Source organism: Canis aureus, chromosome X (genome assembly GCF_053574225.1).
Source record: "Canis aureus isolate CA01 chromosome X, VMU_Caureus_v.1.0, whole genome shotgun sequence".
NCBI classification, from domain to species: domain Eukaryota; kingdom Metazoa; phylum Chordata; class Mammalia; order Carnivora; family Canidae; genus Canis; species Canis aureus.
This window is the reverse complement of record NC_135649.1, coordinates 1,149,098-1,162,141: the sequence shown is the minus strand read 5'-3', so window position 1 is coordinate 1,162,141 and position 13,044 is coordinate 1,149,098. Positions and strand designations below refer to the sequence as shown.

General features: G+C 51.5%; 1 protein-coding gene and 1 long non-coding RNA gene across 4 annotated transcripts; both read right to left on the bottom strand.

Moving 5' to 3' along the window:
* Positions 1-1,703: 1,703 nt before the first annotated feature.
* Positions 1,704-2,877, bottom strand: LOC144309037 (EKC/KEOPS complex subunit LAGE3-like). The gene is made up of 3 exons (XM_077890102.1): positions 2,681-2,877; positions 2,212-2,340; positions 1,704-1,988 (listed from the first exon to the last, which is right to left on the bottom strand). The coding sequence occupies exons 1-3, from the start codon at positions 2,872-2,874 to the stop codon at positions 1,874-1,876; spliced, it is 438 nt and encodes a 145-aa protein (XP_077746228.1). The 5' UTR covers positions 2,875-2,877; the 3' UTR covers positions 1,704-1,873.
* Positions 2,878-3,918: 1,041 nt separating this feature from the next.
* Positions 3,919-12,677, bottom strand: LOC144309190 (uncharacterized). Of its 3 annotated transcripts, XR_013375275.1 has the most exons (4): positions 12,142-12,677; positions 10,744-10,947; positions 5,270-5,397; positions 3,919-4,203 (listed from the first exon to the last, which is right to left on the bottom strand). It is a non-coding gene; the product is annotated as an uncharacterized LOC144309190 (long non-coding RNA). The 3 variants fall into 3 exon arrangements; XR_013375274.1 differs by having other exon boundaries at positions 3,919-5,397; XR_013375276.1 differs by having other exon boundaries at positions 3,919-5,397; positions 10,744-10,929.
* Between the last annotated feature and the right edge of the window lie 367 nt (positions 12,678-13,044).

The following is a 13,044-nucleotide window of genomic DNA, read 5'->3' as shown; positions in this document are numbered from 1 at the left end:
CAGGCTTGCCAGAACCACCTCCCTATCCCACCCCCAGCCAAATAGCGCTCATCTATTAAATAAATGCTAAATAAATGTAATAACTTTTGGAAAAATTGAATTCTGAAGTCACAAATTACATATTGTGATACATTTAACAGAGAAGTACAAGTATGAAACTGAGATGTCACAAGACGTAGTTGACTGCCAGTGGCTGAACCTAATTTTCATTTTCTTCCGTTTCCTAAATGGTCTCATCACGTGGTACGATCTGCCTATGTGAGTTCCTGAGCCTCCTAGCCTCCCTAGGGCATCGTGGCAACGCCCCTGCGTGGCAGCTGAGCCTAAGCGCGCGCGGCCTTGGAGTTGGAGTCCGGTTGGCCGTGCGCGGCGCAGTGTCCAAGTGCTGCCTGCCTTCAGCCGCGGGGAGCAGCCAGGCGGGAGCGGCGGATGCGGCTCAGGAGCCGTCGGTCAAGGCCGCGGGTCCTGCACTGAGAGCCAGCGGGAAAGGGGGGGTGCAGCTGCAGCCAGGAGGCCCGGAACTTTGAGGGAGTCCTGGGCCCTTGCCAAGGCACGGGGAGACCGTGTCCGGTGTGGGGCGGCCCTGTGCGCCCCCTTCAGGTGGTCTCGCACCCCCCTCTCCCTGCCAGCCTCGCCTGCCTCACTGCAGCCCCTCAGCCAGGGCCCTGACAGCGCCCCCACCCCGTGCCTCGCCCCCTGCGGCTGCTCCTGCACTGCCCTGGCACACTCGGCTCCTGCGCGTCCCCGGGAGAGGACACAGGCCATGGCTCGTGGCCGCGGGTCCGCCGGCTCAGCTCCCCTGAAGGGCCTATGGCACCCAGTGCTTGCATGCCCAGCACGACGCTGCGGCAATGTGCGCTTCCCAAACACTGGGGTCCCCCTGCAATTTCCGGCTGGAGGGACTGTAGGTGGCCCCCCCCCCCGCCTTTCTTGTTACCCCATCTTCCTCACAGAGGAAGACAGAGCGCCCAAGCAGGGGCGGAAGCAGACTCCCTGCTGAGCGGCAAATCCCAGGTGTGGCTTCATCCTAGGGCCACGCCCTGAGCCAAAGGCACAGGCTCAACCGACTGAGCCTCGCAGGCGCCCCTGTACTAACGCATGTTAAGGAAGCGTCATTCATGCCAAGACTCACACGCAAGAGTTGCACTGAGTCCTTACTCTAATCTGGCAAAAAGTCGAAGAGAACGTAAACGTTCAGTCAAGATAGTGCATGTTTCACGCACCCATTCAAGGTTTTCAAAGAGTTTTTACCGAGAAGTTTACGTTGGACGGAGACTCTCCGGGGACACGCACACAGTACACGCCGCGTATTCCTGTGGGCGTGGGTATAGCGCCAGGGGTAAAACCAAGGGCGCGTCCCAACAGGTCGGCAGCCGCCGATACTCAAGGACACAGCCCACGGGCTGCCGTTTCCCCGAAACGGTCTTTTTAAAGAGATTTACTTATTTGCGAGGATCCGCGCCTGAGCGGAGAAGCCGAGACGCGGAGCTCCCGCTAAGGGGCGCTGGACCCCGGGACCCCGAGACGGGGACCCCGGGCCCAGGCAGCCGCTTCACCCACGGAGCCAGGCCCGCCCCGCCCCAGCTGCGTCCCGTCACCTTCGGCTCCGGGGTGTCCGCCTCCCAGGGGCTCCTCCGAACCCTGAGGTCAAAGGGAGGTGTACCCGGAGGCGGGGCCGCGGCCCAAGGGACACTGCGCGGATCTTAGCAAACATCACATTTATTTTGTGCAGTCACAAACACTGGGGCGCCCAACGAAACAAAGGGACCCCGCGGGCCGCGGGGGCGGGACGAACAGAAGGGGGGGCTGCTCTGGCAATGGCTGCCCCAGGAAAGGGCAGCAGGTGAGGCCCCTGCCCCGGCCCCTCGCGGGCTCAGCGGGTGGCCGGAGGCCCGAAGCGCTGCATGGTCCGCATCACCAGGGAAAGCTGGTCCAGAAAATTGATGATGGAGATTCGGAGGAGACGGGGGTTCGTAGCTCTCCAGCGGCTGGAAGCGCAGCAGACACGGCCTGTGGGACCTGGAGGCGCCGCCCCCCGCGCCCGGACACCCCCCGGGCGCCCCCGGCCCAGGCCCGCACCGCAGCCCGGTCCCCGGAAGAAGGCGGCACCCAGGCGGGGTATCCGCGAGTCCAGCGGCGCGCCCGTCCTGGGGACCCGTCCTGGGGACCCGTCCTGGGGACCCGCAGCCCGCTGCCCCTTCCCACACTTACACCGCCAGGACGCTGCCCCTCACGGTGAGCTGCTTCTCGACGGCCCCTCCGTGGGGCTCGGCGTCGGGGGCCAGGGACCCGCAGGCGATCTCTGCCTCCACGGCCGACGGGAAAGGCACGCAGAGGGCACTGGGGGCATCAGTCAAGGGACCTCCGGCACGACCTGGCGCCCCGGACCCTGCTCCGGACCCTGCTCGGCCGCGACCCCTGCCACGGGCCACCCCGCCCCCTCCTGCCCCTCCCCCCGCCACGCGATCGCCCCCTCCCCCCGCTTTCCCTCCTCCCCTCCCCCCACCCCTGCAGCCACCTCGTGGGCGTCCCGCTCGCAGCTCGGCCCCCCGCGCGGCGCCCCTGCGCCCCCACGTGCTGGGCTGGCTCCCTCCACCGCAGCCCCGACCCGGCCGCCCCGTCCGCCGCTCAGGCACCGCCGCCCCCCGTCCGCCGCCCCCGGCCCGCTCGGGCAGGATACAACACGTAGGTGGGGCCGCCCGTCCTTCCAGCCGTGGCGGCGGCGTCTCCGCCGGGCCTAGGGGCGTGCCGGGGCCGCGTGACAGGCGGGGCTCTGCCGAGGGCAGCAGCAGTCGCCTCGCCCGCCCCGCCGGGAGAGCCGGGGCCGTCCGCGCCATCGTCCCCGCCTTCCGCGCCTGCGTCTGCCGCCTGCATGGCCGCCGCGCCCCGCCTCCGACTCCGCCCGGAGCGCCTCGCCGCCTGCCCGCCCTCGACGCCGCCGGCGACGGACTGAGACGACTCCCGGGCCCCGCCCCCGGCCCCGCCCCGGCCCCGCCCCGCGCCTGCGCACACCGGCCCGAGGGGCTGCGGGCGCGTGGCCGTTTCCCGCCAAACCGAGGCAGCGGGGGCGGCGGGGTCGCCGCGCTCCCTCCCGCAGCCCCACCGCTCGCCGCTCGCCGCGGCCCCGGGGCGCCTGCCCTCCCCGCGGGGCTCGGGGCCCGTTGCCCACCCGCCCCCGTCCCCGTCCCCGTCCCTTCCTGGGGTGCAGTGCCCCCGGACAAGCGCTGTGCAGGGGGCTGGCAGGTGCCCCCCTGAGCGGTCGGAGGCCTTCTGGGGCTCCCCCGCCCCCCGGAGGCCCACGGTGACCTGCCAGCACGTTCAGGGCTCTGGGGTTTCTACGGACGCTCTACCCCCGACGGGGGCCCGAACCTCAGCGCCCCCAGGCCAAGGGTCACATGCGCCCCCCCCCCCCCGCCAGCTGCCTGCGCGCCCCTGCCCGGCAAAACGGCTGTGTAAAGGGACACGAAACGGCCCTGGCGGAGTGTTGCGTCCGTTTTCTGTGTTCCTCCTTGGGGAATCCGGACGGGGGACACGCAGCGGACCTGTATCATCCTGCTGGATGGCCCCACCACACAGCCTGGACGGCCACCGCTTCACCCCTCTCCATTGCAAGGCCCAACCATACACTCAACAGAAACGTGCTCAACAAAAATATGTTGTGATTCTCTAAAAATACGTTTGTAAATTCTTTGTAGTCCTCCCTATACGAAAAACAAGGCTTCATTTTCCTCCCCTTGATGGGCAGTACTTAGTAATTTGTTTCTCACATAAACCATATGGAAGAAGTGACGGGGTAGAAATTTGGCAGGTAGATCATAAAAACCCAAGTCGGGACTCAATCCCAGGACCCCGGGATCATGCCTTGAGCCGAGGGGAGACACTCAACTGGTGAGTCACCCAGGTGCTTTCACGAGCCAATATCTTAAAATCACATTTTATTATGTTTTCCCATTTCACATGCATCCGATTTAAGGGCATAGATTTGCCTGTGTGGTGGAGTCGCGCCACATGGACACATAACTTTGTGGATCCCATGGCGTGAACTCGAGAGAGACAGAGACATGAGGACATAACTTCCCAGATAAGCCCTTTTGTCTGACAAGGCTTCAAGCATGAGCTCCCAATGACACTCGGGCTTCAAATATCACAGAAACTTCTTGAATCACTTGTTAACATCCAGGGAACACAGTTTAGAAAACTGAGCTGTTTTTTGTTAAAAACAAACAAACACACACACACACACACAAGTTAAATATCTCAACATCCTAGAGATAACTACTGTTGGTTAATTAACATTTTGGTGAATATTCTTCTAGGCATCTTTCTATGAATACATCCATATGAATATAAACGTCTATGTCTAGGTATATGCGTGCACACACAGGCACACACACATATACCCTTTTATCTTTAGTGGTCACCCCACAGAACCCTACGGAGATGAAGAAAAAGCAAAGTGGGATCCAATTAGTGTCAATTCCACTGCTCTTGCTGCCTCTCCTTATATCCTTGCCCTTACTTAAAAAAAAAAAAAAATTATTTGAGGTGCACCTGAGTGGCTCATTGGTGGTGTCTGCCTTCAGGTCATGATCCTGGGGTCCTGGGATTGAGCCCTGTATCTGGCTCCCTGCTCTGCTGGGAGCCTGCTTCGCCCTCTCCCACTCCCCCTCCAGTGTGTGCTGTCAAATAAATAAATAGCCTTTAAAAAAGACCTATTTATTTTAGAAAGAGAGACATCATAAGCCAGAGGGGCAGAGGGAGAGAGAGAATATCCAACAGACTCTGAGCTGAGCGTGGAGCCCCACTTGGGGCTCGATCTCAGGACCCTGAGATCATGACCTGAATCAAAACCAAGAATCGGAGACTTGACCAACTGAGCCACCCAGGGCTCCTTTTGTTCTCTCTGTCTTCTTCTCTGCATGGTTCTTTGCTCCTGGCAATGCGAGAAATTACAAAGAGAGCTTCACCAGCCCCCACAAACCCTTGCTGACTGTACAGCCCTCGCTCTCTTTTGCCCTCACTACCCCAGGTTGGGAATCTCTCCAAAAGCGTCACAAACTTTCCTTTCAGCTAATGGTGAAGGTTGCTGTGCATGCCTTCCCAGATTGCCTCTGCTCTTATTGACAGATGTACTTCCGACATATATTTACAGAAACCAGAAGCCATGGCGAGAGGCAACCCCACCATCATCTCCGAATTCCTCTTCATGGGACTGTCAGAAGTGCCAGAGCATCAGGCCTTCCTCCTCAGCCTGTTCTTATCAACGTACCTGGTCACCACGGTGAGGAATCTCCTCATCATGCTGGTCATCAGTTCTTCCAAACACCAACCTCCTCACCCGCCACGAATTCTTCATAGCCAAGCTGTCCTGCATCAACATCTGCTTCAGCTCTGCCACTAGATAAAAAATGCTGGTCAAAGAGCTGGTCAAAGTAATAGTCACTAGCCAAATGACAAGCTTCAATATTTCATTCATAGGAAATATTGAAAATATATGAACCAAGCATTTAACTCAAGAAAGTAGGAAAACAGCAGCGTCAACACATGCAAAACAAAGAAGGGGGAAAAACTAACAACAATAAAAGCAGTAAGCATTCTGAACCCATGTAGAATGGGCCAGTGGAACCAAGTGCTGGTTCTTTGAAAAGACCCACAGTACAGAAGAAGTGACCGGGTGGAAATTTGGCAGGTAGATCATAAAAGGCTCTCCAGCTTCACTTGCTTTCTCCTAGCTAACTCTCACCAGGGAAGCTCCTCAGGAGATGAGATCCAGGTGGTAGGAAACTGAAGCCGCCAGCCAACAACCATGTGAGTGGCTTCTGTGAGCCGCTTCGGAAGCAGATTTGCTAGACCAGCCCAGCCCTCAGGTGACTGTAGCACTGACCAACAACTTCACTGTGACCTCACGAAAGACCCTGTGCTAAAACTACCCCGGCTACGCCACTCCTGGAACCCTGACTCTCAGAAACAACAGATGTCTGTTCCTTTAAGCTACTAAAGTTTGGAGTAATTTGCTATGCAGCGACAGACAACAATACACGTAAAGAAGACTATTCCTGTTAGCCAAAGGGATAATATCCTACGTTAGATTCAACAAATACTGCTACACACTCCTCCACAGATGTAGTGCCTTTGCATGCCCACAATGTGTGAAAGTGCCTCTATCTCCACAGTCTTGCCACCGCAGTAAACTGTAAAGACTTTTGATTTTTGGCAATCCAGTAGGTGAGAACTGGTATCTCCATGTATTTTAGATTTATATTTCTTTTTCTAAAAGATTTTATTTATTTACTCATGAGAGACACAGAGAGACAGCAAGAGAGGCAGAGACACAGGCAGAGGGAGAAGCAGGCTCCATGCAGGGAGCCCGATGTGGTACTCGATCCCGGGACCCCAGGTACACATCCCCAGGCCGAAGGCAGACGCTAAACGGCTGAGCCACTCAGGGATCCCAGCTTTATATTTCTGTTATGATTCAGCCTGAACACTTTTTTATGTTTTTTTTAATAGATTTTATTTATTTATTCATGAGACACACACACACACACAGAGGCAGAGACACAGGCAGAGGGAGAAGCAGGCTCCATGCAGGAAGCCCGACATGGGACTCAACCCCGGGCCTCCAGGATCACACCCCAGGCTGAAGGCGGCGCTAAACCGCTGAGCCACCCGGGCTGCCCACTGTTTTATATGTTTAAGGACCATTTGCATTTCCTTTTCTGTGAACCATCTGCTAATATCCCTTTGCCCATTTTTCTTTGATTTCCTATCAATATTTAGCAGATTTTTTTTATATGTTAGGGATGTTAGCTCTTTGGAAGTGACATACATTGCAAAAGTGTTTTTCCTGTTTGTTATTTCTCTCTCTTTCTCTCTCTCTCTCTCTCTCTCTCTTTTTTTTTTTTTTTTTTTTTTTTTTTTTTTTGCTTCTGGAGTGATATTTTGACATGCAGACTATTAGTATCATGAAATTGGTCCTAACTTTCTCCAGGATATTCTTTTTATTTCTTAACAGAAGACTTTATTTATTTGAGAGATATATATAGAGAGAACACAATCAGAGGGGAGGAGCAGACGGAGAAGGAGAAGCCTACTCCCTGCTGAGCAGGGAGCCTGATTTGGGGCTCAATCCGGGACCCTGAGGTCATGACCTGAGGCCTAAGACAGATGATTAATTGAGCCGCTGAGGTGCCACTGGGATATTGTGTTTAGAATTCTTTCTTTCTTTCTTTCTTTCTTTCTTTCTTTCTTTCTGAGAGAGAGAGAGAGAGAGAGAGAGGCAGAGACACAGGCAGAGGGAGAAGCAGGCTCCATGCAGGGAGCCCGACATGGGACTCCATCCCAGGTCTCCAGGATCACACCCTGGGCCGATGGCCGAGCTAAGCCATGGAGCCACCCGGGCTGCCCGGGATATTCTTTTGAAATGTACATAATTCTAACGTTTATCTGGAACAACATGAAAAAGTAACCAGGAACCTGCTGAAAAAGGACCCTAATGACCAGAGAATAGCTAGTAGACCCATCAAAATGCCTACCAATGCTAAATGTAGTGAGAACATGCTGTTGTGTTGTATGTTTACACTAACACAGAGAATATTCCAGGATGATTTAGACCTGGATAGATACAGGATGTTTTCCAAGATCTTGAGGAAAAATAATTATCATGGGCAGAGGAGCTAAGAGCCCAGTGATGCCGAGAGGACCGCCAGAAGCTTCACACAGATGTTTCAGTCATTTTCTCCAAATGCCCTGAAAATGACAAGATGTGGCTGAGGAAGACACAGACACTCTCCCCTAAGTGGAAAACAAAACAGCCCAAGGATCCTAATCATCTCAAGAGTCTTTCGGGCATTCCCTTCTTTTACTATAAGCATTCTACTCTAGTCAAGGGGAACATCTTTCTCTTTCCATGGAAGAAGCTACAAAGAAACTGGGAGAAATGAATAGATGATGAGGTTGTTCGTATTGGAAAAAATCTAGGGTGGATATTTGTTGCATAAGCAGCTAAGAGAAACCAGATGTAAAAAGAGAAACAAAGAAAATGGACTTCCAGGTTCTAGTTCAGCATATAAGAGATTGGAAGTTGTCACTCTGTCCCAACAATCAGCCAAAAGCCGAACAAACAAAATCAAAAACCCTTGCTAGAAGTGTCAGAGAACCGGGGTTACGGGGCAAATCGCTGCACCCCAAATGGAAGAGACAGATAAAGAGAATCACAACTGGAGCGCCTGGGTGGCTCAGTTGGTGAAGTCTCTGCCTTCGGCTTGGGTCACGATCCCAGTGTCCCGGGATCAAGCCCTGCATTGGGCTCCCTGCTTGGTGGGGAGCCTGCCTCTTCCTCCACCCTGCCACACCACTCATGCTCTCTTTTACTATCTCTCTCTCTCTCTCTCCCAAGAAGTACAATCTTTTAGAGAGAGAGAGAGCATCACAACTGACCCACAAGCAGACACCTCTATGAGAACCAGTGACAGGGTGGGAAACCTTGAATTGTAGTTGACCGATTGCTGGAGGCTCAGTGGGGACAGGTCTGAGGGCGACCCAGGCATAGGGCGGCCCCTCATTATTGTGAGCTTCACCTTAAGGAACTCTACCAAGTCCTTACAGTGCATACTGAAGAAACAGCCTCTCGTGCTTCTAGCAGGGGAATGGAAAAGGTACCCATCGTGACATATACCCGACCATTCTCATCCTAAAGTCTGCTCGCCAGAGAAACTATCTGGCCACAGCCTGACCTGCTGGGGTTTTATCAGAGCCTAACTGCCTGGGGAAGGGAAATACACAACTCCAGCCCTCTGCAGCCAATCCTGACCCACCTAAAAGCGGGAGGACTGAGATGCAGGCATGAAGTCTGCAGCCCCAGGTCACAGGCTCACCAGAGACGGGCCTCATCATATTATTACAGAATGCTTCCCTGACCCCGCTCGCATCACTAAAGGCCTATTTACAACAGTTCCGTTTACCCAGTAAAGCACGTCCAACTACCAAGAAAAACTTAGAAGGTGTGCTAAAGGGCATAAAACAGTTTGAAGAGGCACAGCAAGTATCAGAATCAGATTCAGATAGAAGAGAAATGGTGGGATTGTCAGACTAACAAAATGACCATGATTAATATGCTCAAGGCTCTAGCGGAAAAGTGTACAATGTGCAGGAACAAATGGGTAAAGTGAGCAAAGAGATGGAAAATCTAAGCAAGAGTAAAAGAAAATGCTAGAGATAGAAACCACTGTAATAGAAATGAAGAACGTATTTGATGGGCTCAGTAGTAGGCTGGACATTGCTGAGGAAAGAATCTCCTTAGTTTATTTATTTTTAAAAGATTTTATTTATTTACTCATGAGAGACACACACAGAGAGAGGCAGAGACACAGGCAGAGGGAGGAGCAGGCTCCACGCAGGGAGCCCGACTTGGGACTCGATCCCGGGACCCCAGGATCACGCCCTGGACCGACGGCAGCGCTAAACCGCTGAGCCACCCTGGCTGCCCGAATCCCTTGAGTTGAAATATATGCAGTGAAAACCTTCAAAACTGAACAAGGAAAGAGACAAGAACGTATAAAACATAGAACATGATATCCACGGACTGTGGGACAGTCACAAAAAGTGTAACATATTTTTTTTTTTTTTTTAGATTTTATTTATTTATTCATGATAGTCACACAGAGAGAGACAGAGAGGCAGAGACACAGGCAGAGGGAGAAGCAGGCTCCATGCACCGGGAGCCCGACGTGGGATTCGATCCCGGGTCTCCAGGATCGCGCCCTGGGCCAAAGGCAGGCGCCAAACCGCCGCGCCACCCAGGGATCCCTGTAACATATTTCTAATGGGAGTGCCAGAGGAGTCAAGAGAGAAGGAACCAAAGAAATATCTGAAGCAATAATAACTGATAATTTTCCAAAATTCATGTGAGATGCCAAACCACAGATTCAGGAAGCTCAGAAAATATCAAGTAGGATAATCCCCCAAAACATTGTATCTAGGCATAACATATTTAAACTGCAGAGAAAGATAAAGAAAACGTCAATAAAGAAGCCAGAGAACAATACAACTTCTCTATAGAGGAGTAAAAAATAAGAATTACATCCAACTTCTCCTCAAAACCAGAGAAATAAAGAGAAAGTAGACTGAAATATTTAAAGTATTCAGGGGCAAAACCCCCCACCAATCTAGAATTCTATATCCTACAAAAGTGTCCTTCAAAACTGAAAGGAAATACTTTCTCGGACAAAGAAAAGTTGAGTGAACCAGTAAACGTACCCTTGCAAGAGATGTTAAAAGTTCTTCAGAGAGAAGGAAAATGGTCAGAAACTCAGATCAACATACAGAAAGGAAGAGCATTGAGAGAAGGATAAGTGAAGGGACAATAAAAACTTTTCTTTTTTTAAAAAGATATTTCAAAGCTCTTTTTTTTAAGATTTTATTTATTCACGAGAGACACAGAGAGAGGCAGAGACACAGGCAGAGGGAAAGCAGGCTCCCCTCGGGGGGGGCCCGATGCGGGACTCGATCCTAGGACCCCGGGATCACCACCCTAGCCAAGGGCAGACGCTCAGCCGCTGAACCACCCAGGTGTCCCCGAAAAACTTTTCCTTATTTTTAATTACCCTAACAGATGTGTGTTCAGAATCTTACCGGCAATAGTACATTTGACGATTCTAGCTTATGTATATGTGACATGCATAACACCACGGAGGCAAGAGATGGGAGGCAGGAATTAGAATTACTTTCTTCTAAAGTACTTACACTACCAGCGAAGGGATACTGTGTTATTTGAAAGCGGACTTGCAGGGAGGCCTGGGTGTCTCAGTGCTTGAGCATCGACCTGCCTTTGGCTCAGATCATGACCCCGGAGTCCTGGAAGCGAGTCCCGCGTGAGGCTCCCTGCAGGGAGCCTGCTTCTCCTTCTGCCTGTGTGCTGCCTCTGGGTCTCTGATGAATAAACAAAATCTTAAAAAAAAAGAAAGAAAGCAAGCAAGCAAGCAGACTTGGAATAGTTGCAAGTGTATATGGAAAACTCTAGGGAAACAAAACTAAAGATTAATAACAACATTATTACTATGCTAAGAAAGGAAAGTAGAATCATGTAAAAAGATAAAACCACAAAAGAGAGAAAAGGACTGGAAGACAAAATTATGAACAGGGAGTAAAGGTAACCAGTAGAAAGCAGTAACAAACATGGTTAAGTATTATTGCAACTACACGAATAATCCCTTCAAACATCAATAGTCTAACTACACCAGTGAAAAGACAGAGATCGTCAGAATGGCTAAAAACCTGAAATCCAACTGTGTTGTCGACAAGAAACGAATTCTAAATATAAAGACGTGTAGACAAACGCTAACGGGGTGGAGAAAGTTATAGCAGGCTAACGCTCATCGAAAGGTAGCTGGAGTGGCTACATTAATTTCGTATCAGGGAAATTATAAGGAATAAAGAGAAGTATCACATAATGATAAAGGGGTCATTTCACAAAAAAAGCCGTCATGACGTTTAATGTGTACGTACCTACCCACAGAGTGTCAAAATACATGCGGCCAGAGCTGATAGAATTGCAAGGAGAAACAGATGGCTTCGCTATTACAGGTGGTGCTATTGCTGGGTGTGTGTGTCCCCCTAAACCTTGTATGGTGAAATATAATCCCCAACGTGATAATATTTGGAAGTGGGGCTTTGGGGAGGTGATTAAATCACGAGGGGAGAGCCCTCAAGAATGGCATTAGTGCCCTTACAAAGGAGGCCCCAGAGAGCTCCTTTGTCCTCTTTCACCATGGGAGACACAGCAAAAAGACAGCCAGCTATGAACCAGGAGGTGGGAGTTCACCAGACCCCACATTTTCAGCGGCTGGACTGTAAACTTGGCCAGCGTCTAGAACTGTGGGAAATAAATGCTTGTTGTTTGTAAGCTACCCTGTCTCCGGTGTGTTTGTTATACCAGCTGAAATGGACTAGGGTACTTGGGGACTTCATCACCCACCTATCAGAAATGGGCAGATCCAGGAGGCAGAAAACTAGTGAGGACATAGTTAAATCCAACAGCAACGTCAATCAACTCTAAATGACATGCAGAAGCTACTTTGTACAGCAACAGCAGAGCACACAGTCTTTTCAAGCTCGCATGGAACATTCATCAGGATTAGTCACCTTAGGGCCGCCCGGGCGGGTCAGCGGTTGAGCATCTGCCTGTGGCTCAGGGCGTGATCCCAGGGTGGTGGGATCGAGTCCCTCATCGGGCTGCTTGCATGAAGCCTGCTTCTCCCTCTGCCTCTGCTTCCTCTCTCTCTGTGTGTCTCTCATGGATATATTTAAAAAAAAAAAAAAAAGACCCACGGTATAGATATAAAAAAAAAGGAAAACACAAATAGACAACATTATGAATGATAATACCTTTTTAGCAATAATCGCACCTTGAATAAACCTCATTGGCTACGATCTGCCACTGCACAAAGCTTATCGATAAGAATACCTAACAACAGACTTAAATAAATGGAGGAGGGGCGCCTGGATGGCTTAGTCATTTGGGTGTCCAACTCTTGGTTTCGGCCGGGGTCCTGATCTCGGGGTCATGGGATCGACCCCTGCACTGGGCCCCGTGCTTCTGAGAGTCTGCTCGAGATGCTCTCTCCCTCCTCTTCCGCACTTCTCGCTGTTCACATGCGCTCTCTCCACATAAAAATAATACTTTATATATATAATATATATATGGAGGAAAATGTTAAAATCCACAAAAATGCTCCGTATGGTTTTATGACACTGTCATAAAATTAAAAGGCGATGGACAGTTTTCCCAAAAAGAGTGAAACAGAGGTTTCACTCGAGGAGAGAAAACCAAATAGACTCCTCGAAAAGAAAGATGAAATAGAATCAAAGATCCGCTTTGCCAGAAGGCGGTAGGTGCAGCTCATTCCATCAACCCTTTAAGCAAACAATTGTTCCTCTGCTATTTAAACAGTTGCAGATGATAAAAAAAAGCTTCTCAACGCGACCTAGAAGGTCAGCACTACCACCGCCATACCAAAGCCTGAGTGCAAGGTGGTACACAAAGAG